Genomic DNA, 22,112 nt, shown 5'->3' on the forward strand with positions numbered 1-22,112 from the left:
TGATACGGTCCCCCACAACATTCTTGCCACTAAATTGGAGAGTTATGGTTTTGATGGATGGACTGTTAGATAGATAAGGAACTGGCTGGATGGCCACTTCCAAGGAGTTACAGTCAAAGGAAATTGGAACCAGTAGTGTCCCTCAAGGGTTTGTACTGCAATCAGAACTACTTAATATCTTCATGATATTGACATGATTCATGACATAGACAGCAGCATTGATTGCACCCTCAGAGGTTTGCTGGCGACACCAAGCTGTGTGGTGCAGTTGATACAGCAGTGGGAAGGGATTCCATCCAGAGGGACCTTGACAGGCTTGAGAGATGGGCCTGTGTGAACCTGATGAATTTCAGCAAGGCCAAGTTCAAGATCCTGTACCTGGGTCAAGGCAATCCCCACTATCAGTATGTACTGAGAGATGACTGGGTTGAGAGCAGCCTTGCAGAGAGCGGTGATTCATTCTCCCTTCTGCTCTGCTCTCCTCTCATGAGACCCCACCTGGAGTAATCTATCCAGGCATGCATGTACACAGATATGCAATAAAAATGTGCCTTGAGTTCATGAGGAAATCACTGGAAATGCAGCAATAGAATCCATAAGCACTACATCCAAGTTCTCCGAGTGCCTTGACTAATTGAGATTCTCTCCTTAAGTCTCTTGTCAAATTATTTATAGTTGATACATTCACATCATTGGTAAGATACAAAATATTTCTAAATATATCCAGTCAAATCAAATGACAATTATGCCCTTAGTTAAGTTTGCCAGACAATGCTTTGCCAAAGAATGTTTGCCAAAAAATATTTTGACCGAAGAAAGAGGAGGAATCCAGTGCATCTGCCAACCAGACTCTATAAAAGTCTCTTTACAGCGCTCTGCTCTGTCTCCAAGTAAGTTTCAAGGTAAGTGTGCTGGGTCCTGTGATTTGTTGAAATGAGGCATCCCCCTTTATTGCATATTATGCTGTATATTCTTCCTTCTGAAACTGGTTTCCACATGCAATTTTCCATCTGCTTTCAAGGCATCTGTATATTTTCTACCTATACTTTTTTGATTTTTACATCAGAATATGAAGGTTCCTTTAAGATAATTCAAATCTCCAATATGACACTGTACAATCTGTGCAATCTGTAAATCCAATGCACAATCTGTACAGCATCACAAGACATGAATAACAGCAATTTTTAAGAGGTTATTCTGTATTATTCAAGGATGAAAGTAAGATTTTTCTGTTCCTGGTTTAAATCATTAAACAGGAGGAAGGCTAGTTTTGCTAATTTTAGCAATTTTAATATGTGCTTAATTTTAAAACATTGGAAAAGGCCTTCTTGCAAGCAAAGTACATTAATGATCTATTGATGTTACATTTCTTTTCTCCACAGGGTTCTCTGCTGCTGTGCCTTCAATAAAGTGCAGACATGGCCTCTTCTGACTCTGAGATGGCTGTCTTTGGGGAGGCAGCTCCTTACCTCCGAAAGTCAGAAAAGGAGAGAATAGAGGCCCAGAACAAGCCTTTCGATGCCAAGACATCTGTCTTTGTGGCCCATCCTAAGGAATCCTTTGTGAAAGGGACAATCCAGAGCAGGGAATCAGGGAAGGTCACTGTCAAGACTGAAGCTGGAGAGGTGAGTGAAAAACAAGGCTGAAGGACACCATTTGATTCCCAGTCTCAGCTCTTAGCTGACATACATGGATTGTTCGTTTCCTTGGCAGACCCTGACCGTGAAGGAAGATCAGGTCTTCGCCATGAACCCTCCCAAGTATGATAAAATAGAGGACATGGCCATGATGACCCACCTCCACGAACCCGCTGTGCTGTACAACCTCAAAGAGCGTTACGCAGCCTGGATGATCTACGTAAGTACCAGCAGCAGTCTTCCTTTGGGTAGCTAGGAGGAACTGCTCTGCCAGGCTAAGGGGAAGCCAACGTGCTGTCTCCCTTCCTCGCAGACCTACTCGGGTCTCTTCTGCGTCACTGTCAACCCCTACAAGTGGCTGCCGGTGTACAACCCGGAGGTGGTGTTGGCCTACCGAGGCAAGAAGCGCCAGGAGGCCCCTCCACACATCTTCTCCATCTCTGACAACGCCTATCAGTTCATGCTGACTGGTGAGTGCTTGGTTTTCTTTAAAGCTATTTGGCTGTGAACACTTGCAGAAAATAAAAAAATTCTTTGCATTGCAAAATAGTTCAGTTTAATGGTGGTGAGGGGGTTGATGTCCTCTCATCAGTGGAAATATTTTCTTTACTGGACACCATCAGTGAGACCATGTTTCTAACAATTAATGTTAGAATTTACTTTCCAATATATTTGGGAGGACATGGTTTAATGGTGAATACATTGTCAGATTTTCCTTCTAAAAAATTTGGATAAACATTTAAAGTTCTGGTTTTTTCTTAGTTGAGAGGATTGTTCTTTGAATGATTTGTTTTGCAGGACTGAAAGTCACTAGCGTGGAGTTCTGTAAATAAGATTGGGTGTATAGGGAAAGGAGGTTCAACATTGAAGCCAATTCTTCCTATGATGCTTTTAAAAAAACTCAGGAAGCAGTCTTAGTCAGACATTACAGTGAAACCTGCTTGGAAAATTGATACTTCCTCCCTCCATCTCAGAAACAATTTCTTCTTTTTAATTCATTAATATAAATGGAAGCAATAAGAAAGAAGGGTAGTGAAAACTTTTCTAGCATTGTCTAAACCTCCAGACTTTCAAGATAGAGCATATTAGTCACAAAAATATTAAACAGAGAGAGATATATTTTAATTTGTTTAAATAAATCTTGTTCCCCCCTCCCTCCCCAATTGCTGTATTTAATTCTGTAGTATTCAGAGTGGTAAGAAGGTTAAATGGAAGAGAATACTATGCAAGTGGAATGATAGTAAATTGATACTTGGTGAGTGTGTCTTATCATGGCAGTATTTATGTAAGTCATCATACGTTTACTCTTGCTGGCACCTTCAAGAGATGTGCAGGAAGTTGGTGAATGCAAATCCAGACTTTTCCACTCGAGTTAGTTACCTAATGGCTTAGTGTCTTCAGACTGCATGCAGGTTATTGGAAAGCACCATCCTAGAGGCATAGAACAAATGTAAATAACCTGGCAAAAAGCACTTTCTTTGAAAGCCAGTCCAGCTACACAGCCTATTAATGTAGGTTATTAAATACACATAGACTTTCTTCAAAATGTAACTCTGGCTAGTTAACTGTGAAAACACAAGAAGGCATGCAAAATTAAAGGTTTGAGAACAACTTGCAGCACGCATAAAAACTTATGCTTATTTCTTTTTCAAATACATAACAGGCAGAGGCGCTTAAAATGTGTCTGTAGAGTCTGTACTGACAGACAAAATTTAAAAAGACAACTTGGAAAATATAAGATCATATCAGAACAACTAAATGAGATTTTAATTTGTTTACCTTAAACCAGTGAGGGAAGTATTCATTTCTGGAACTCTTCCTTACAGTGGGATTCATCAGAGGAAGTTCTGATTGAAGTGTCCTTAAAAAAATTCAACAATAAAATAAACATTAGCAAATTGCCAGGGCATTCCAGTGGAATTCTACAGATCAAAATTCTCACTGAAAATTGCCCAGAAAATGGTGAGTGTTACACCAGCTTTTATAAAGAGTTTTTAAGGAACAGCATACCAGTAAGCCTGATTTTTGTAAAAGGCAAACTGCCAGCAATTTCTAAACAAGGCAGTTACTGGGCATGTAAATGTATGTGACTTAATAAGAAAAAAAAAAAAAAAAGCATTTTTCAAAACTACTGGTGTTTTTTTTTTTTTTAACAAAGGAGAGCTGGTTAAGGTAACCTATCCGAATTCAACAAAGATCTCTAGTACAGTTGATAAAGCAGCTATTCTTAGCATAATTTTTTTATGCTTACATTCACTACCAGCTGCAGAATTGAGAATGTTCAAAAAGAACTGATTAAGAAAAAGGAAGACATGGTAAAAATAGTTTTTGTCAGTTTTTATAGGGCAAAGACTTTATCAATAAAATTGCAATGGGATCTGTTTCTGGGACTTCTGTTGTTCAACATTTTTTCAAATGATCTGGCAATGATGACAAGCTTTCTGATTTAACTAAGTTCTTCAGGCCAGTAAAGATGAAGTCTAACAGTGAAGAATTTCAGAGGGACTTTATGACATTAATTGACTGAATTATTATTCAGTAATGTGGCAACAAAGTTTGATCAACAAGAATATAAAACAATGGACATCGGAGAAAACCCCAAAAGATGGGCTCATTGCTGACAACTACTGCTTCTGTTATAGATATCCTTTAATATAGCTTTGAAAATTTTGGCTCAGTGATCAGAAATCTACAAAATAACAAGTTGAATGGTGGAGATCACTGAGCACAAAATAGAGACCAAAACTGAAAACATCATTATATCATGGGGGTTATGCAAGGAACGTCTACACCTTGTATACTGTATGCATTTCTGCCCTTCCTTTTTCAAAATAGAAGATAGTAGAAATGGAACAGGTCATGACAAAGATGAAAAGGTTTCCCAAAGTTATGGCGGGACATCTGCTCAGGTAACTCTAGACAAATGATTTGTGCTACTTTATAAAATTATACATGGCATTGAGAAGATGAATAGACAAGGGAAGAATACGTGAAAAAACAAGCTCAGCACCAACCACATTTTTTCCTTCACACAGTAAGTGGTTCAAAAACGGAGCAAACTGGATGAAAAAAGTTTAAGCACCACAAAAAGAACTGAGCATATGTTAAAAAAGTAACCAGACAACATTCTGGAAAGGAAACTCAGCCCAAGCTATTTCACACAAAACCATCAAATTTAGCTCTGGAAGTACAACAATGTCAATATTCTAGAGTATGGGAGAGTATTCTGGTGAAAGGTTAATACATACTTATGATATTTTTTTGATTTTTCTTTAGGAAACAATTAATTGGCCACTGACAGAAATACTGTCTAGGTAGGCCTATGGACTGATCATGAGTGGTTGTTCCTATTTATAAAGTTTATGAGAAGCACCTGCTCTAGTTCACATTAGCTTACAGATAGTTCAATTAATCAGTAACTCTACAAAAATATTCCTTAGTTGGAATCCTCTTCATAAAGAAAATGAGCAGCTTGACATGAAGAGAATATCCAGAAAAAGAAGCACGTGTACTACAACTGACATCCACATCAGTGTTGACATGTCAGCTTCTCAGCTACAGCTAGAGACTTTAAAAAATCAAAAGGAATTATGGGTTTATGAAAGGAATTAGGTACCTACTGCTAGCACATCTTCTAAAACTTCCAGGAATATTTTTGTCCAGAATATTAAAGATACGTATTAATAATCTCTTTCTTTCTGCCCCTTTCACAGACCGCGAGAACCAGTCGATCCTGATCACGTATGTACACCCCTGCTCGGGTCCCTGCAGGGCTGCCCGGTGCCAGGGGACCTCCTGCCTGACCACACGCTCTCTGCTTCTTTCTTTGGTTTGACAGCGGAGAATCCGGTGCAGGGAAGACTGTGAACACAAAGCGTGTCATCCAGTACTTTGCAACAATTGCAGCGAGCGGGGAGAAGAAGAAGGAGGAGCAGTCAGGCAAAATGCAGGTAAATTAATAGGTGCTGGCTTGCATCAATGCTTTCCTCTGTTCCTGACATGATTTTTGGAAAGGATAACCAGCAATAATTATCGTCCTCTAGGGAACGCTTGAGGATCAAATCATCAGCGCCAACCCACTGCTGGAGGCCTTTGGTAATGCCAAGACCGTGAGGAACGACAACTCCTCACGCTTTGTAAGTTGTTGCTTTGGACAAAATCTCTCCCTCTCATTACAAGATAAGTAACGGTCCTAGCAGTGTTCCACATAAAGGAGACATCAAAAGAACCCATCCAGGCTGAAATGCTGCTGCTTCTCCTTTAACAGGGCAAATTCATCAGAATCCACTTTGGAGCCACAGGCAAACTGGCTTCTGCCGACATTGAAACTTGTAAGAGACTCTCCTGGCCTGATCCCATTCCTTCACAAATTCCCACCTCCATCTGCGTTGCTGTGCCTAACTCTGTCCTACCTTCCTTGACAGATCTGCTGGAGAAGTCCAGAGTCACTTTCCAGCTCAAGGCAGAAAGAAGCTACCACATATTTTATCAGATCACCTCCAACAAGAAGCCGGAGCTAATTGGTAGGAAGGATCATTATGACTTTTTGAGGATGATTGCTGAGCAACAGTTCCCGCTATTACCTGGTGAGCAAAACTAAGCCTGTGCCTTGCCCCTTTCTGCTTTCAGACATGCTCCTCATTACCACCAACCCTTATGATTACCACTATGTGAGTCAAGGTGAGGTCACTGTTCCCAGCATTGATGACCAGGAGGAGCTCATGGCTACAGATGTAAGTACTACAAAGAAAATATTTTAAATGAGATTGTTAAGGCTGTTAGGCAATGTTTTTACTACATTGTTTTGACTGCAGAGTGCCATTGACATCCTGGGCTTCACTCCTGATGAGAAGACAGCCATCTACAAGCTGACAGGGGCTGTCATGCACTACGGGAACCTGAAGTTCAAGCAGAAACAACGAGAGGAGCAGGCAGAGCCCGATGGCACGGAAGGTATCAGAAATTCAGCCACTGACTTGTTCAAAGAACTTTTCCATTTGCAGAAGTGATATGTTAGCCTCCAAAGACTGGTCTTTGTTGGCCTGAGTCACCACATAAAACACTGAGAAAAGCATCTTTCTAGATTGTCTGTCTAACTGCAGAGGTGGTTCACCTTCAACGCAGGATATCTTTCTCTCTGTAAAACCTTCAACCACTAAGTCACCATCATGTGCAATCATTTTTTTTGCCAAAAGAAATCCTGCATTCTTTGCCATGCAGAAGTCCACTTTCCACAGAAAAGGAACTTGCTGCATGCATGCCTCATGTATTCCCAGAAGCTTTTGTGGTTCTTCTGGGGTCTTCCAGATTCAAGCTATTCCTATCCAAGCCATATCTGTTCTGGCTTTCGAAGAAGGCCATCATTAGCTTCCAGAATTTGCACCATTCCCCAGACCTTCTGTATGAGACCAGACCAATGCTTTTCCATTTCTAGAACATGAACAGCTACCAAAATACTGACCAAATTCTAGCTGTTGTCCAAAGATAAATGCTCCTCTCCCTCTCCCTCTCCCTCTGCCTCTCCCTCTCCCTCTGCCTCCCCCTCTCTCTCCCTCTCCCTCTCCCTCTCCGTCTTTAGTGGCTGACAAGGCTGCCTACTTGATGGGCCTGAACTCGGCTGAATTGCTCAAAGCCCTGTGTTATCCCCGAGTCAAGGTTGGGAATGAATACGTGACCAAAGGTCAAACTGTGGAACAGGTAAATAGAAGATAGTTTGGAAATGGCTTGAAAGAGTACGTGAGGATTCTTCTTTGACCCTAGGAGGTAACTCCAGTCCTTTCTTCTTTGCGTTAGGTGAATAATGCAGTTGGTGCCCTGGCAAAAGCTGTCTATGAGAAGATGTTCTTGTGGATGGTTATTCGCATCAACCAACAGCTGGATACCAAGCAACCCAGACAGTACTTCATTGGTGTGCTGGACATTGCTGGCTTTGAGATCTTTGATGTAAGGAACAAGGATTTGGCTGCATAGGCAGGGGAAGGGCTGGGAGGGGTCATGAGGACTCGGAAACACACCTTTTTTTAAGAAGATTCAGAAGTTTATTGTCCTCATCTGCAGTTTCCTAGAAACCCCTCGCTCTTCTCTGTCACAGTAGCACCCTCAAATGGCTTTATATAATGATCATAAATTTATTTAATGATAATAAAATAATTCAAGGACAGTAAATTTTACAATAGAAGTCCTGGTAAGGAAACCCATGCTGTTACAGAATGGTTAGGAGTGGTGTTTCAGCTGGGGAGCTTCAAACAGCATTAGGAGAATGCAAGCAAAACCCTCTGGTGTTTGCCACACCTTGAGAAGCTGTGCACCTCTCCTTGCTTTGGGCAGTTCAACAGCTTCGAGCAGCTGTGCATCAACTTCACCAATGAGAAACTGCAACAGTTCTTCAACCACCACATGTTCGTGCTGGAGCAGGAGGAGTACAAGAAGGAAGGAATTGAATGGACATTCATTGACTTTGGGATGGACCTGGCTGCCTGCATTGAGCTCATTGAGAAGGTACCTTTGCCAGACAAGTGTATGATGTATTTTGGAATTCTGTGATGTTCCTGAGTCAGGTTCAGCTCAGAAAGAACTCACGGACAGACATCCAGTGTCAGTTCAATAAAATGTTTTGCAGGCTGCAGGAAGGTAAGGGAAGGCAGAAATAAGCTCCCTGCATAAGAACAACTCCTGACAGACTTAGGCCCTTATCCAGGCTGAGATGCTACCAGCAAAACACTGGTACCTTTGATGTTCATAGCACATGCTTCACATCATTATCATTTTTCTCCATCACTTCATGTTGTACCTTCCAGCCCATGGGCATCTTCTCCATCCTGGAAGAGGAGTGCATGTTCCCCAAGGCAACTGACACCTCTTTCAAGAACAAGCTCTATGACCAGCATCTGGGCAAGTCCGGCAACTTCCAGAAGCCCAAGCCTGCCAAAGGCAAGGCTGAGGCACACTTCTCCTTGATCCACTATGCTGGCACGGTGGACTACAACATCACTGGCTGGCTTGAGAAGAACAAGGACCCCCTGAACGAAACTGTCATTGGGTTGTACCAGAAAGCATCTGTGAAAACACTGGCTTTACTCTTTGCCACCTATGGTGGGGAAGCAGGTAAGCTCTGTGAAATCCATATTTTATGTGTTCATACTGTAGAAAGGGGAATATCAAAGGCAATATTAAAGACATCTGCTCATTTTTGTCAATTTTGCAGAGGGTGGTGGTGGCAAGAAGGGTGGCAAGAAGAAGGGTTCTTCTTTCCAGACTGTCTCAGCTCTTTTCCGGGTAAGGAATAATTCACTATCTCATCCTTTAAAAGTACCCGCCGAACTAACACTAAATTTTGCAATGTCTTTAAAATCTGACAAATTGCTAACTCCTTTGCATGGATGAAATACATGCAGCTGCAGGGATGCAGATCTTTCATTTGTTGATCTCACCTTTACCTTGTAATCTCACAGGAGAATTTAAACAAGCTGATGACCAATCTACGGAGCACTCACCCCCATTTTGTACGATGCATCATCCCAAATGAAACAAAAACACCTGGTAAGGGGATCCAATAGGAGGAAAACTCAGACCACAGAAGCACTTCTCCTGAGTATCAAACAATGGGATAGTCACTAATGGTGGTGTTTGTTAGGTGCCATGGAGCATGAACTGGTGCTGCATCAGCTGCGGTGCAATGGTGTGCTGGAAGGGATCAGAATTTGCAGGAAAGGATTCCCCAGCAGAGTCCTGTATGCTGACTTCAAACAAAGGTGAGAGTGCCACACCTTTCTCCCCATTCTTTTCCACAGCTACTACGTCCTAAATTACTTAAGCATAATATTTACTACACAGTTTAGTGTAGACACTCTGTAATCAAATTACATTACAGTAGCCTACTACTGGAAAACAATGAGGTTTATTTATTTATAAATATCTAAAGGGCAAGTGTCAAGAAGATGGGGCCAGACTCTTTTCAGTGGTGCCCAGTGACAGGACAAGGGGCAACGGGCACAAACTGGAACACAGGAAGTTCCATCTGAACGTGAGGAAACTTCTTCACGCTGAGGGTGACAGAGCTCTAGACGAGGCTGCCCAGAGAGGCTGTGGAGTCTCCTCCTCTGGAGAGATTCAAAACCCGCCTGGACACAATACTGTGCAACCTGCTCTAGGTGAACCTGCTTTAGCAAGGGGGTTGGACTAGGTGATCTCCAGAGGTCCTTTCCAACCCCTACCAGTCTGTGATTGTGTGATTCTCTGAGGTAACATAGAAATTTCCTTCACACATCCACTTCACATTTGAACAACAATACATGTTTCCACCCAGTGTCCTAAAAATGCTTCTGATCTGTCTTTGGGAGGTCTGTCCCCATGAATGATGTAGTCAGCTGTTGCTGAAAATGACCAGCTGAGAGCTATTGCTGAGAACAGACTGAGTATCCTAACATGAATATGTTAACAAAGAACTGAGTAGTAATATGAAAATGTTTCACTGCCAGTTTATGGTGGTATGACATGTCTGATGATCACGATTCACTTGGACTCTGAGCTAACAGTAGGAAAAGTTCACTTCCACTGTCTTGAAAGAATGGACTGTCTCTAATACGGGACATTACTCACTCAGACAGGCAGCTGCTGTTAAGAAGGCTATGGGGTTCAGTCACAGTGGTGATTTCAGAAATGTGGATTTCTTCATCTTCTGCTTTCTCCTATGGATGATAAGACATTACTGCGATCAGGATTCTCTTCCATTTCTCTTGCAGTAAAAACACTCTCAATACCCTGTTCTGAAAGGATTAGCTGTCTCCAGGCATGAGAGTGGTTCAATAGTCTGAGAAGGCTGTGGGGTTCAATCACAATGGTAGTTTTGATGATGGGGATTTCCTCATGTTCTGCTTTCTCCTACAGATACAGAGTGCTTAATGCAAGTGCTATCCCAGAGGGTCAGTTCATGGACAGCAAGAAAGCTTCTGAGAAGCTCCTTGGGTCCATTGACGTGGACCACACCCAGTACAGATTTGGCCACACCAAGGTAGAAACAAGTCCTGCATTCAAACACTATGTTCCTCCATTATGTGCTACCTGAGACTGATGTGCTACAATGTTCCCTTTCTTAAGGTCTTCTTTAAAGCTGGACTGATAGGTATCCTGGAGGAGATGAGAGATGAGAAACTAGCAGAGATTATGACCATGACACAAGCCAGGTGCAGGGGCTTCCTGATGAGAATGGAGTATCGGAGAATGGTGGAGAGGAGGTAGACATTTCTCAGTCTTGTATCATGTTCTCATGGTACTTGGCTAATTGAGTCTAAATTCACCAGCCACGGAGTATGTCATACCACGTGAATTTTACTTCAGGGACTCAATCTTCTGCATCCAGTACAATGTTCGTGCATTCATGAACGTCAAACACTGGCCTTGGATGAAGCTGTTCTTCAAGATCAAGCCCTTGCTGAAGAGTGCAGAATCTGAGAAGGAGATGGCCAACATGAAACAAGAGTTTGAGAAAACCAAGGAAGAGCTTGCAAAGTCTGAGGCAAAGAGGAAGGAGCTGGAGGAGAAAATGGTGACCCTGCTGCAGGAGAAGAATGACCTGCAGCTCCAAGTGCAGGCGGTGAGTATCACCATTCATTTGTTCCTGGGAAAAGAATGCTATACATTGCTATACATGCTTCTTACCCTACGCAGAGACTCACAGGAAGATGACTAATGTGCAGCAGAACACAGTCTAAATCACAGACTCTAGGGCACTCTGGCATTGAGTAGACATGCACTGGCAGGGGCATGGTGAGTCTCACGGCAGCCCCACATGAGACTTGGCATTTGGGCTGTCTGAGGAAAGAGCCGTGTAACACTAGCCAACATGTAATCCAGAGCAGAGAGCTCTGAACTGGAAGGGAAGTACCTCCGTCTACTCAACTTTCAAAGTACTGTATCTGTCCAGCAGAGTAAAGACAAACCTGAGAAGGACCCACTTTTCCTACTTACAGCTGCATTAGAAGGCCTTGATTACTTTCAGAAACACAGATACTTCCCATTCAAACTCAACTAGGAAAAGGCAGTCTCTTCGCACCAAACAAAACACCACTTTCTCCACTAAATTATTCTCACAAAGCCTTTACTCCCCAAATATTATGAGGTTCACGATGAGTCAATTAAAAAGAAGCAGCTACTGAATACTCCTTCTGTTAGGAGAAAAGACTCCAGGCCCTTGCTCCTGATGAAACTAGTAATTGAAGCGACCACGGTTGTGTCGTGCTTGTGGGTGCAGGAGGTATTCCCTCTCTGTGAGGCATTTGTAAGAGACACAAAAACTTTGGAATCAATGTTGATACCAGATGAACAGGTTTCCCAGTAGACACCTGGCAAGATCTTCCAGTTGCTGGTCTGGAAGGCCAGGTTCGGCCCCCATTTTACCACATGCCTGCTCAGGGATATAAAAAAAGACAGAGCAGAGAAACTGCAGAACATTACAACCCAGAAACAGCTGTGTCTCCTCACCAGGAAGCAGATAGCTTGGCTGATGCAGAGGAAAGATGTGACCAGCTCATCAAAACCAAAATCCAGCTGGAAGCCAAAATTAAGGAGGTGACTGAAAGGGCTGAGGATGAGGAGGAAATTAATGCCGAGCTGACAGCCAAGAAGAGAAAACTGGAGGATGAATGTTCAGAGCTGAAGAAAGATATTGATGACCTTGAGTTAACACTGGCCAAAGTGGAGAAGGAAAAGCACGCCACTGAAAACAAGGTATGCACACGGGGAATCACGTAAGGGGTCCAAAAAATCTTTGCTTCTCGAAGCAAAAGAGCCTGCTACTCCAGGACGTGTTGGCTTTGGAAGATTTGAGCTGGGCCTCATCTGAGCAGCAAAAAGGAACATGAAGTTCCTGGCTAAGCACTGCAAAGTGAAAATGTCACTGAACCAGCAGGCATGGTTTCCACCCAGTTTTGACAATTCCTTATATTTGTAGGTGAAAAACCTCACAGAGGAGATGGCAGCCCTGGACGAGACCATCGCCAAGCTGACAAAAGAGAAGAAAGCTCTCCAAGAGGCCCATCAGCAGACACTGGATGACCTGCAGGCAGAAGAGGACAAAGTCAATACGCTGACCAAAGCTAAAACCAAGCTGGAGCAGCAAGTGGACGACGTAAGCACACAGGCATACAGCAAGAAGAGGACAGGTATGGAGTTAGACCTGGCTGGCAGAGCACTGATGGTCTTGCCCTTTTTAGCTGGAAGCATCCCTGGAGCAGGAGAAGAAACTGCGCATGGACCTTGAGAGAGCTAAGAGGAAACTCGAAGGAGACCTGAAGCTGGCCCACGACAGCATAATGGATTTGGAAAACGATAAGCAGCAGCTGGATGAGAAACTGAAGAAGTAAGCGTGGCTGTGGGGCACCCGAGTGCTGGGCTGGTGCACTTGTCTTTTCCCTTTGAGCTCTAACATGGTTTGCTTTGCCCAAAGAAAAGACTTTGAAATCAGCCAGATCCAGAGCAAAATTGAGGATGAGCAAGCCCTGGGCATGCAATCACAGAAGAAGATCAAGGAGCTGCAGGCAAGTCTCTGTCCCTTCTCCTCTTCCCCCCAGTCTCAGGTGAGGCAGGAGGAGGGCATGGGTGTGAAGGGTCCCTAATATTCCCCAGGCTCGTATTGAGGAACTGGAGGAGGAAATTGAGTCTGAGCGAACGTCTCGGGCAAAAGCAGAGAAGCATCGGGCTGACCTCTCCAGGGAGCTAGAGGAGATCAGCGAGCGCCTGGAAGAAGCAGGAGGAGCTACCACAGCTCAGATGGAGATGAACAAGAAGCGTGAGGCAGAATTTCAGAAGATGCGTCGCGACCTCGAGGAGGCCACGCTGCAGCACGAAGCCACGGCTGCTGCCCTGCGGAAGAAGCACGCGGACAGCACAGCTGAGCTTGGGGAGCAGATCGACAACCTGCAACGAGTGAAGCAGAAGCTGGAGAAGGAGAAGAGTGAGCTGAAGATGGAGATTGACGACTTGGCCAGTAACATGGAGTCTGTCTCCAAAGCCAAGGTATGGAATTTCAGTAGAACATGCTCACAAGACCCAGGTGTGGCACATAGGCTATATCTACCAGCCACATTCTCCTAGAAACAATTCTCCTCCTCCTTGCCGTGAGGATAAGGCAGAGTCCAGGTGTTCATCAGCTTTCCTTCCTTGTGTTTGCTACCTAGGCAAATCTGGAGAAGATGTGCCGCACTCTGGAAGACCAGCTGAGTGAGATTAAAACTAAGGAGGAGCAGAATCAGCGCATGATCAATGACCTCAATACTCAAAGAGCTCGTCTGCAGACAGAATCAGGTGAGACATCCTCCTTCCAGAGGTGCAATGGGAGGATCTGCATGCCATGAGCATACCACAGGGTGCAAACTGACAGCTGGTATATGCTCTGCAGGCCACTCCGGATTACATGGGCTTACAGGCTGAACCTGTCATATTATGAATAGTCTAGTCACCTTTTTCCACTTTACCCTTCCCAGGTGAATATTCACGCCAGGTGGAGGAAAAAGATGCTCTGATTTCTCAGCTGTCTAGGGGCAAGCAAGGATTTACCCAACAGATTGAGGAACTCAAGAGACATCTAGAGGAAGAAATAAAGGTCTGGAAGTACCCTATGGTCCACAGCCTACATCTCCCCTAAAAGCATCTGGAGAATCCTGTCTGATCAAAGATTGGTTCAACATTCTTTCCCCAAACACATGTAGTACTGGAGGGAACACCGATAATGCACACCCCTCAACTCATAGGCTAGAGAGGGAAGAAAGCGTAATGATTTTGATGCTGGGGGAAGTCATCCACACGGCTTCCATGAGATTCTGACGATAGTGTCTAAGGCAGCATTCCGATACATATGGCAAAACATTTACAGAAACAGCAGATTACTGTCCCCAGAGCACCTGTCGCTGAAAACATCCTGATCCTCCAGAACACTTTGATGACGGCTTCATCAGCTCCCAGCTTTGCATTTACCTAATCAAAGTTTTGTTCTAATTTCCCTGTCAATTTCATGGTCAAGAGGCATCTCAAGACAGGTTACCCATCCCAATGTCCCCACAGGCCAAGAACGCCCTGGCCCATGGCTTGCAGTCTGCTCGCCACGACTGTGACTTGCTCCGGGAACAATATGAGGAGGAGCAGGAAGCCAAGGGGGAGCTGCAGCGTGCCCTGTCCAAGGCCAACAGCGAAGTGGCCCAGTGGAGAACCAAATACGAGACGGACGCTATTCAGCGCACGGAGGAGCTGGAGGAGGCCAAGTACGTGGGAAGTGGGATGTCGAATGGCTGGAGAAGACTGCGAGTGCCAAGGGAAACTGGAAATGGGAGTCTCCAACAGTGGGTTAGGACAGAGGTGGGAGGAAGGCAGGGATATACTGTGTTTGTGGTAAAGGGGAGAGAGGGAGGGAGAGGAACAGTGTGCTGTGGCAAAAGTGTAGACTGGAAGGGCAAGCAAAGCCTTTAGGGCTAGAAAGGTGAAGACAGGCCGAATACTCAGTAGGTGCTAGGGCACAGAAGTGATAGACCCTTTAGTCTGCATGCAGTCTTGAACAGAAAAAACACTGCAAAAAGCGCTAGGCTCAAAGCTCACAAAGTGGGCAACTGCCCTCAGGTGAACAGGACAAAATTGGCTCCTCTCTAAGCTGTGCTTATCTCCTCCCAGGAAGAAGCTGGCACAGCGGCTGCAGGATGCAGAGGAGCACGTTGAAGCCGTCAATGCCAAATGTGCTTCCCTGGAAAAGACAAAGCAGAGGCTGCAGAATGAAGTGGAGGACCTGATGATTGACGTGGAGCGATCAAATGCTGCCTGCGCAGCTCTGGATAAGAAGCAGAAGAACTTTGACAAGGTCTTCTGGGCTCCAGCCTTGGGGCTCCTGGGCAGAGCATCCCCTCCTGATTGCCACGTCCATACTCACGGCCCATTTCTCTTCAGATCCTGGCAGAGTGGAAGCAGAAGTATGAGGAAACGCAGGCTGAGCTGGAAGCCTCCCAGAAGGAGTCTCGCTCTCTCAGCACGGAGCTGTTTAAGATGAAGAATGCCTATGAGGAGTCCTTGGACCACCTGGAAACGCTGAAGCGTGAGAACAAGAACTTGCAGCGTAAGTCCCTGGCCCTCTGCTCCCGGCCGGGCTTTCTCACTATCCACCACCACCCACCGCTCCACATGGGTCCTTGCCTGCAGGTCGGCAAAGATGCCTGTCACCTTGGTGCGACAGGGCCCTTCCCATTCTGCTCTGTGCCTGACCAGGCGTTTGGTCTTTGTTCCCACAGAGGAGATTTCCGACCTGACGGAGCAGATTGCCGAGGGAGGAAAGGCGATTCACGAGCTGGAGAAAGTCAAGAAGCAGATTGAGCAGGAGAAATCTGAAATCCAGGCCTCCCTGGAGGAAGCGGAGGTACACACAGTGCTAATAAATGTTGCCCAGACTGAAAGTATGGGAATAGTTATCTGCAGAGATGGCAGGAAAGCAAGCCTAGATTTCAGGAAATACCACATAAGCAATTACTGAGAAAGGAAGCAGTAGTTTAAGTCACTGTTCCTGCTGACTTGTCCAGGCCTCCCTAGAACATGAAGAGGGGAAGATCCTGCGCCTCCAGCTTGAGCTCAACCAGGTGAAGTCTGAGATTGACAGGAAGATAGCAGAGAAGGATGAGGAGATCGACCAGATGAAGAGAAACCACCTCAGAATTGTGGAGTCCATGCAGAGCAGCCTGGACGCTGAGATCAGGAGCAGGAATGAAGCCCTGCGGCTGAAGAAGAAGATGGAGGGAGACCTGAATGAAATGGAGATCCAGCTGAGCCATGCCAACCGCGTGGCCGCAGAGGCACAAAAGAACCTGAGAAACACACAGGCAGTGCTCAAGGTCTGTTCAGCAAAGCTAGAGAAAGAGAGGTGACATCCATGACATTTTTGGCACCTAAGCGCACACTGCTGCTTTGTAATTTCTCATTGCTCCAGTGCTGTGCCATCTTATAATTTCCCTTTCTTCTCTTAAAGGATACGCAGATACACTTGGATGATGCTCTCAGGACCCAGGAGGACCTGAAGGAGCAGGTGGCCATGGTGGAGCGCAGAGCAAACCTGTTGCAGGCTGAAGTTGAGGAGCTACGGGCAGCCCTGGAGCAGACGGAGCGGTCGAGGAAAGTGGCTGAGCAGGAGCTTCTGGATGCCACTGAACGTGTGCAGCTCCTCCACACCCAGGTGAGGCACTCTGCTGGAAATGAGTCCCATCAACAAGAGATAGCACAGAATGACATTGCGATGTATCTTGTAAGTGATGACTATGTAAACATTTGAGGAGCCATGCTGTGATACGGCCAATCTAGCCAGCCCCCCACGTCTGGTGTGCTGCTATGGCGCTAAAGAGGACTCTTGCATTAAAGACTTTCATAAACAATACTCTCACTGTCAACTCTTGATGTGGAGGCATTGGGTCTAAGAGTACAAATCATGTCTTTCCTGTTGCACAGAACACCAGCTTGATCAACACCAAGAAGAAGCTGGAAACAGACATCGTGCAAATTCAAGGTGAAATGGAGGATATGATCCAGGAATCCCGCAATGCTGAAGAGAAGGCCAAGAAGGCCATCACTGATGTGAGCTGGGGCCTGCTTTCAGTGCTGATGGTGGATGTATTCTCCCTCAAACTGTCTCCAGCCCCAAAATGGCTCTGATCCTTTTCTCTCATCAGGCAGCCATGATGGCAGAAGAGCTGAAGAAGGAGCAGGACACCAGCGCCCACCTGGAGAGGATGAAGAAGAACCTGGACCAGACGGTGAAGGACCTGCAGCACCGTCTGGATGAGGCTGAGCAGTTGGCACTGAAAGGAGGCAAGAAGCAAATCCAGAAGCTGGAGGCCAGAGTGCGTAGGGCTTTTATTTGTGGATGAGTGAACGTGGCACATAGGTAACCACCAGGGAAGCTCCAAAGATGGTCTTCTCATTGCAGGTGCGGGAGCTGGAAGGGGAGGTGGATGCTGAGCAGAAGCGCAGCGCTGAAGCCGTGAAGGGTGTGCGCAAGTACGAGAGGAGGGTGAAGGAGCTGACCTACCAGGTAAGGCAGGAGGCCTCCTTGGGCTGAGAGAGTTTTCTCATAGCGAGTCAAATTTCCCAAGGGGAATTGCTCACCTCACGTGGTGGGAAACCAGGAACTCATTCTCTGTCCTGCTTACCAACCACTCTAGTCTGAGGAAGACCGGAAGAATATTCTCAGGCTGCAGGATCTGGTGGACAAGCTGCAAATGAAGGTGAAATCCTACAAGAGACAAGCTGAGGAGGCTGTAAGTATTGCTCAAAGAATGGGCAAGAGCCGCCTTCCATCAGGGCAGCACGCTCATTGAGATGACTATGGATACCAGGAAAGGGGCATGAAAGAAGCTCCCAAGGCACAACAGTCTTGGCCATGCCATTTTACCATCGTGTCATTAGGCCTTGCTGAGTTCTGGGCACCCTGCCGTCAGGGATGAGCTGAGGGAAGTTGTGCAGCCTGTTTTATACAGAGGTCAGACTTAAAATACCCAAGGGCCACATCTACTGACTGACAAGTTCATGAATCTCTGCTGCTGATCAACAGCGGAGGGTTTCAGGATCTCTCTCAATCTAAGTCACACTGGTGTTGGGCAGCAAGTAGTGGGAGAAGTACACAAATGACAAATCCAAGTGACAAAATAGCTCCTCAGGAGTGACAGTGAAGCTTGTCACAGTGGGATGCTGAATAAGGGAGGATGAGGAGGTCTGTGTGAGGCTTGTGTGCAAGCAGCAGTGGGTGGGGGATGGAGGGGAAGAGCCGCAGCCCCAACAAGGCCGAGGCGCAGGAGGAGTGAAACCCTTGGCTCCTCACCACCGACTCCCTCTGCTCACACAGGAGGAGCTGTCCAATGTCAACCTCTCCAAGTTCCGCAAGATCCAGCACGAGCTGGAGGAAGCCGAGGAGCGGGCTGACATTGCAGAGTCGCAGGTCAACAAGCTCCGCGTGAAAAGCCGGGAGTTTCACAGCAAGAAAATAGAAGAGGAAGAGTGAGGCAGCAAAGTGACCTGAGGGATGCACAAAATGTGAACCTCTTGGTCGCTTTCTTCTGCGATGAGTCTTTGTAACTGTGTCAATGTCTAGAGAACAAAGACTGTAGATTCCTTTGCATACGCACCACGAGCACTAGTTTTCATTTGTTTCTCTTTTTTGTCTGGTTAGGGCTGTGTCATCATTAGCCTTCAGGCACAGTTTTGGCTTATAACCTTTGTGTACCTGTGTCACAGTACAGGTTTTTTGTCACCTACTTCCTAACTACTTATCCCTTCTTTATTACTTAGTGATTGTGACGTGAATAGAAATTTAGCTTCACGATAAGAGAAATCAAGGGCAATAATTCCTGACAGTGACTTCTGCCAGTTCAGCCTTCCTACTGTTCTGTCCCAAATAGCTTCTTATGTAACCTTTACCCATACAGCACCTCAGCAGCTTCCAGTTGTGCAGCATGTCAGGTGTGAGCTCTTCCTTTTGCTGGCCACTGTCCGAGGCAGATTTGTGGAGGGCTGATAACCAACAGAGTTCATGGTTTTTTGGAAGCTTACAGGAGGTGGTTTTTAGTCTCCGGTATGTTTGATTCATGAATTTAATTAGATGGGGGCACCGTGAAGAGTATCACCGTCCCTTGGACTAGAACTGGAGAAGGCTGGTGACAGTTCTGGGGCAATTACTTTAATTCCTGTAAATAAGGTCAGTGTCCACAAAAGCTGAGTCTCTGGTGGCACAGTACCCTCTGGAACACTGCCCTGCCTGGGGGAATCTGTCCTTCCTGATGAGAGAGCCCAGCTGTTCAGTGTGGGAAAGTGGAAGGGAAACTCGGAGGTGTTCATTAGGAGCTGGCATGTCCAGTCTAGCCTACTGATTTTCCATTGAATGCGCAGAAAAAATAGCAAGGAAGGTGGGCAGGCAAATGGCAGCTTGATTCTGGGCCTGAGCAGAGCTCCAGATGAACTGACAATCACAACTTGAGAGCAGGGGTAAAACGCCATCGTGTTCAGTCTCAATCACTGCCTTGTTGGGGCAGAGCTCAAAGGGCTGGAGCTCACTGTCACAGCCACAGCTTCTGAATTCCCAGTGAGCACTGAACCAGCATATGTAACAGCTCCTGGGAAAGAACTGCTATGGGGAACTGAGGACAGGTAGTTTGTGTCCTTCCAAAGGGAGTATTCCATTACATTCAAGTAAGCCTTAAATGTGAATCAACACAGAAACCTTTGAAAGGGTAGATGAGCATGTGCACAGGGAGATCCAGCTGAAACAATCGACTGGGATTTCCAAAACCTTGCAGCAAGGTGTCCCAACAAAGGCTTTTATAGACGTAATGGAGCCATGGGATAAGAAGGAAGCTTCTCACTCAGATAAATAATCTTCAAAGACACAGAATGAAAAAGAAAAGTTGTTTGTGCTGGGGCCTGGGTTGTTCAAGCTATTGATAAAGCAAGCTGAAGAGGTGTTGAACAGGAAGGAACACAATGTTTCCCAATGAAATAATGCTATTCCAGGCAGTAAGGACAATGAGTGATACCTAAGAAACACAGAAGGCTTTCATGACAATGAGCAAGCAGTACCATTAAATAGCATACAAAATTCAGTACATTTAAACCCACAAAACTATATGCATGGGGGAACATAATGCAGTGTTACATATAAAAAGATGGACTCTAATGATTACCCATCAGGAGCAAGTGAAAATACCCACTCATTTCTCAGCAGTGGTAGCAAAAGCAAAAATAAGAAGAGATAAGTTGAATTTGCAAGGAATTATGATTCCAAAGGAAGGCAATAAAGTAGATCAGATGCATGGAGGGGCTTCCATAGGAGGACCAATTAAACAAACCCAGAGACTTAAGAGAGGAAAGGGGAGAACTGAGTGGGCATACAAAACAGAACTATAAAATCAGCACAGTGTGGAGAGAGAGACTTGACAGGGATCAGTGTTCTAACTGGCTCTGGCATTAAAAGAAACAGGAGAGTGGAGAGAGCAGAAAGTGGAGGACAGTGTGTGTGTGCTTGTGAGTGTATGTGTGTGTAAATCAAAGGGAATTACCTGAAGACAAGGTATGAAAAACCACAAAGACATGTGGGTTCTTCAAAAAGTATGCAGTTAAGTATACTTTGTCACTTCAAACTAAAGGATTACATGGATTCAAAAGAAACTTGGACATGTTCACAGAGAGAAAATCTACTGGAAATACAGAGAAACCCTGTCCATGGTGCAAAGGCTCAGAGCTGTATAGAAAGACAGAGGTTCAGAGAGCTCTTGAGGGTAACAGCTGTTACCATTTGGGAGCATGGAGGGCATTCTGCACTCCAAATCTGTTTTGTGGGTAGAAAATGAGGCTGCCGATCATAACACACCCATCAGATGAGGTACCCCAAGGAGACACTGGTAGAAACACATAGTTGTTGAGTCCCACTTTTTTTATGCAAGAGATGTTTGGACTGCCACAGTAACAGCGCTACTGGACTGTCCTGGTTTTGGCTGGGATAGAGTTAATTTTCTGCCTAGCAGCTGGTATAGTGCCGTGTTTTGGATTTGGGATGAGAATAATGTTGATAACACACTAATGTTTTAGTTGTGGCCAAGGAGTCAAGGACTTTTCAGCTTCTCATACTGACCTGCCATCAATAAGGCAGGGGGTGACCAAGAAGCTGGGAGGGGACGCAGCCAGGACAGCTGACCCCAGCCGACCAAAGGGATATTCCATACCGTACGACGTCATGCTCAGTATATAACTGGGGGTTTGGCTGGAGGCGGTGTGGCTCAGGAACTAGCTGAGCAATTGTGCTGTGCATCACTTCTTTGGTATATTCTATTATTATTATAGATCATCATCTACATCATCATCATCATCAGTGTCATCCTCTTCCTTTTCTGTCCTATAAACTCTCTTTATCTCAACCCACAAATTTTAACTTTTCGATTTTCTCTCTCATCCCACTGTGTGGTTGTTTTAGCTGCCTGCCAGGTTAAACCATGACATGGACCTACCTAGGAAAGCTGGGAGAAACACAGTCCAGCACACAGGAAGGCTTTGGAACTGGAGCACAAAGAAGTGAAGTCCGAGCTTAGCTAACGTGTGAGGTCAGGAGCAGTGTGGGGTCATGGGACGGCTCTGCTCTGAGACCGTATGAGTCACCCTGCAAGGTACTGGCTAACTGGAGGCACTTCTCAGGGAGCTGAAGAGACTGATGTGGAAGGCAGGCAATGTACACCTGTCCTGCCTGGCAAAGCAGCGACCAAGTGAAGCGGCCATTGCAGCTTGAGCTGGAGACGATATGAAATACATTTCCCCAAATCTACTTGCTTAGAGCTCAAACAATATCCCCATTTCACGGGTTAAACTCAGACCTTGCCAAGTACAAGCCTCACGGAGAGAAAGCTGTGTCCCAGCAGCCTGTAGTGGGGTGAGCAGGGAATCTCCTCAGGACAGGGGATGTGCACTGTTAGAGCACCC

At 45.5% G+C, this 22,112-nt stretch overlaps 1 protein-coding gene across 1 annotated transcript; it reads left to right on the top strand.

The window, feature by feature from the left end:
- Window positions 1–879: 879 nt before the first annotated feature.
- On the top strand, window positions 880–18,774 carry LOC129214543 (myosin heavy chain, skeletal muscle, adult-like). The gene is made up of 39 exons (XM_054846382.1): window positions 880–902; window positions 1,383–1,625; window positions 1,714–1,857; window positions 1,951–2,107; window positions 5,351–5,378; window positions 5,476–5,587; window positions 5,681–5,773; window positions 5,905–5,968; window positions 6,062–6,160; window positions 6,267–6,370; window positions 6,452–6,590; window positions 7,216–7,334; window positions 7,431–7,580; window positions 7,965–8,135; window positions 8,435–8,741; window positions 8,842–8,912; window positions 9,089–9,176; window positions 9,271–9,388; window positions 10,524–10,647; window positions 10,734–10,870; window positions 10,974–11,229; window positions 12,120–12,362; window positions 12,586–12,762; window positions 12,848–12,993; window positions 13,081–13,171; window positions 13,260–13,649; window positions 13,811–13,937; window positions 14,117–14,235; window positions 14,694–14,890; window positions 15,294–15,477; window positions 15,564–15,729; window positions 15,902–16,026; window positions 16,187–16,495; window positions 16,630–16,833; window positions 17,103–17,228; window positions 17,324–17,494; window positions 17,581–17,685; window positions 17,816–17,911; window positions 18,496–18,774. Exons 2-39 carry the CDS (start codon window positions 1,419–1,421, stop codon window positions 18,649–18,651), a joined length of 5,820 nt encoding a protein of 1,939 aa, XP_054702357.1. The 5' UTR covers window positions 880–902; window positions 1,383–1,418; the 3' UTR covers window positions 18,652–18,774.
- The last annotated feature ends 3,338 nt before the right edge of the window (window positions 18,775–22,112 follow it).

The sequence above is a fragment of the Grus americana genome, chromosome 18, assembly GCF_028858705.1.
Source record: "Grus americana isolate bGruAme1 chromosome 18, bGruAme1.mat, whole genome shotgun sequence".
NCBI lineage: Eukaryota > Metazoa > Chordata > Aves > Gruiformes > Gruidae > Grus > Grus americana.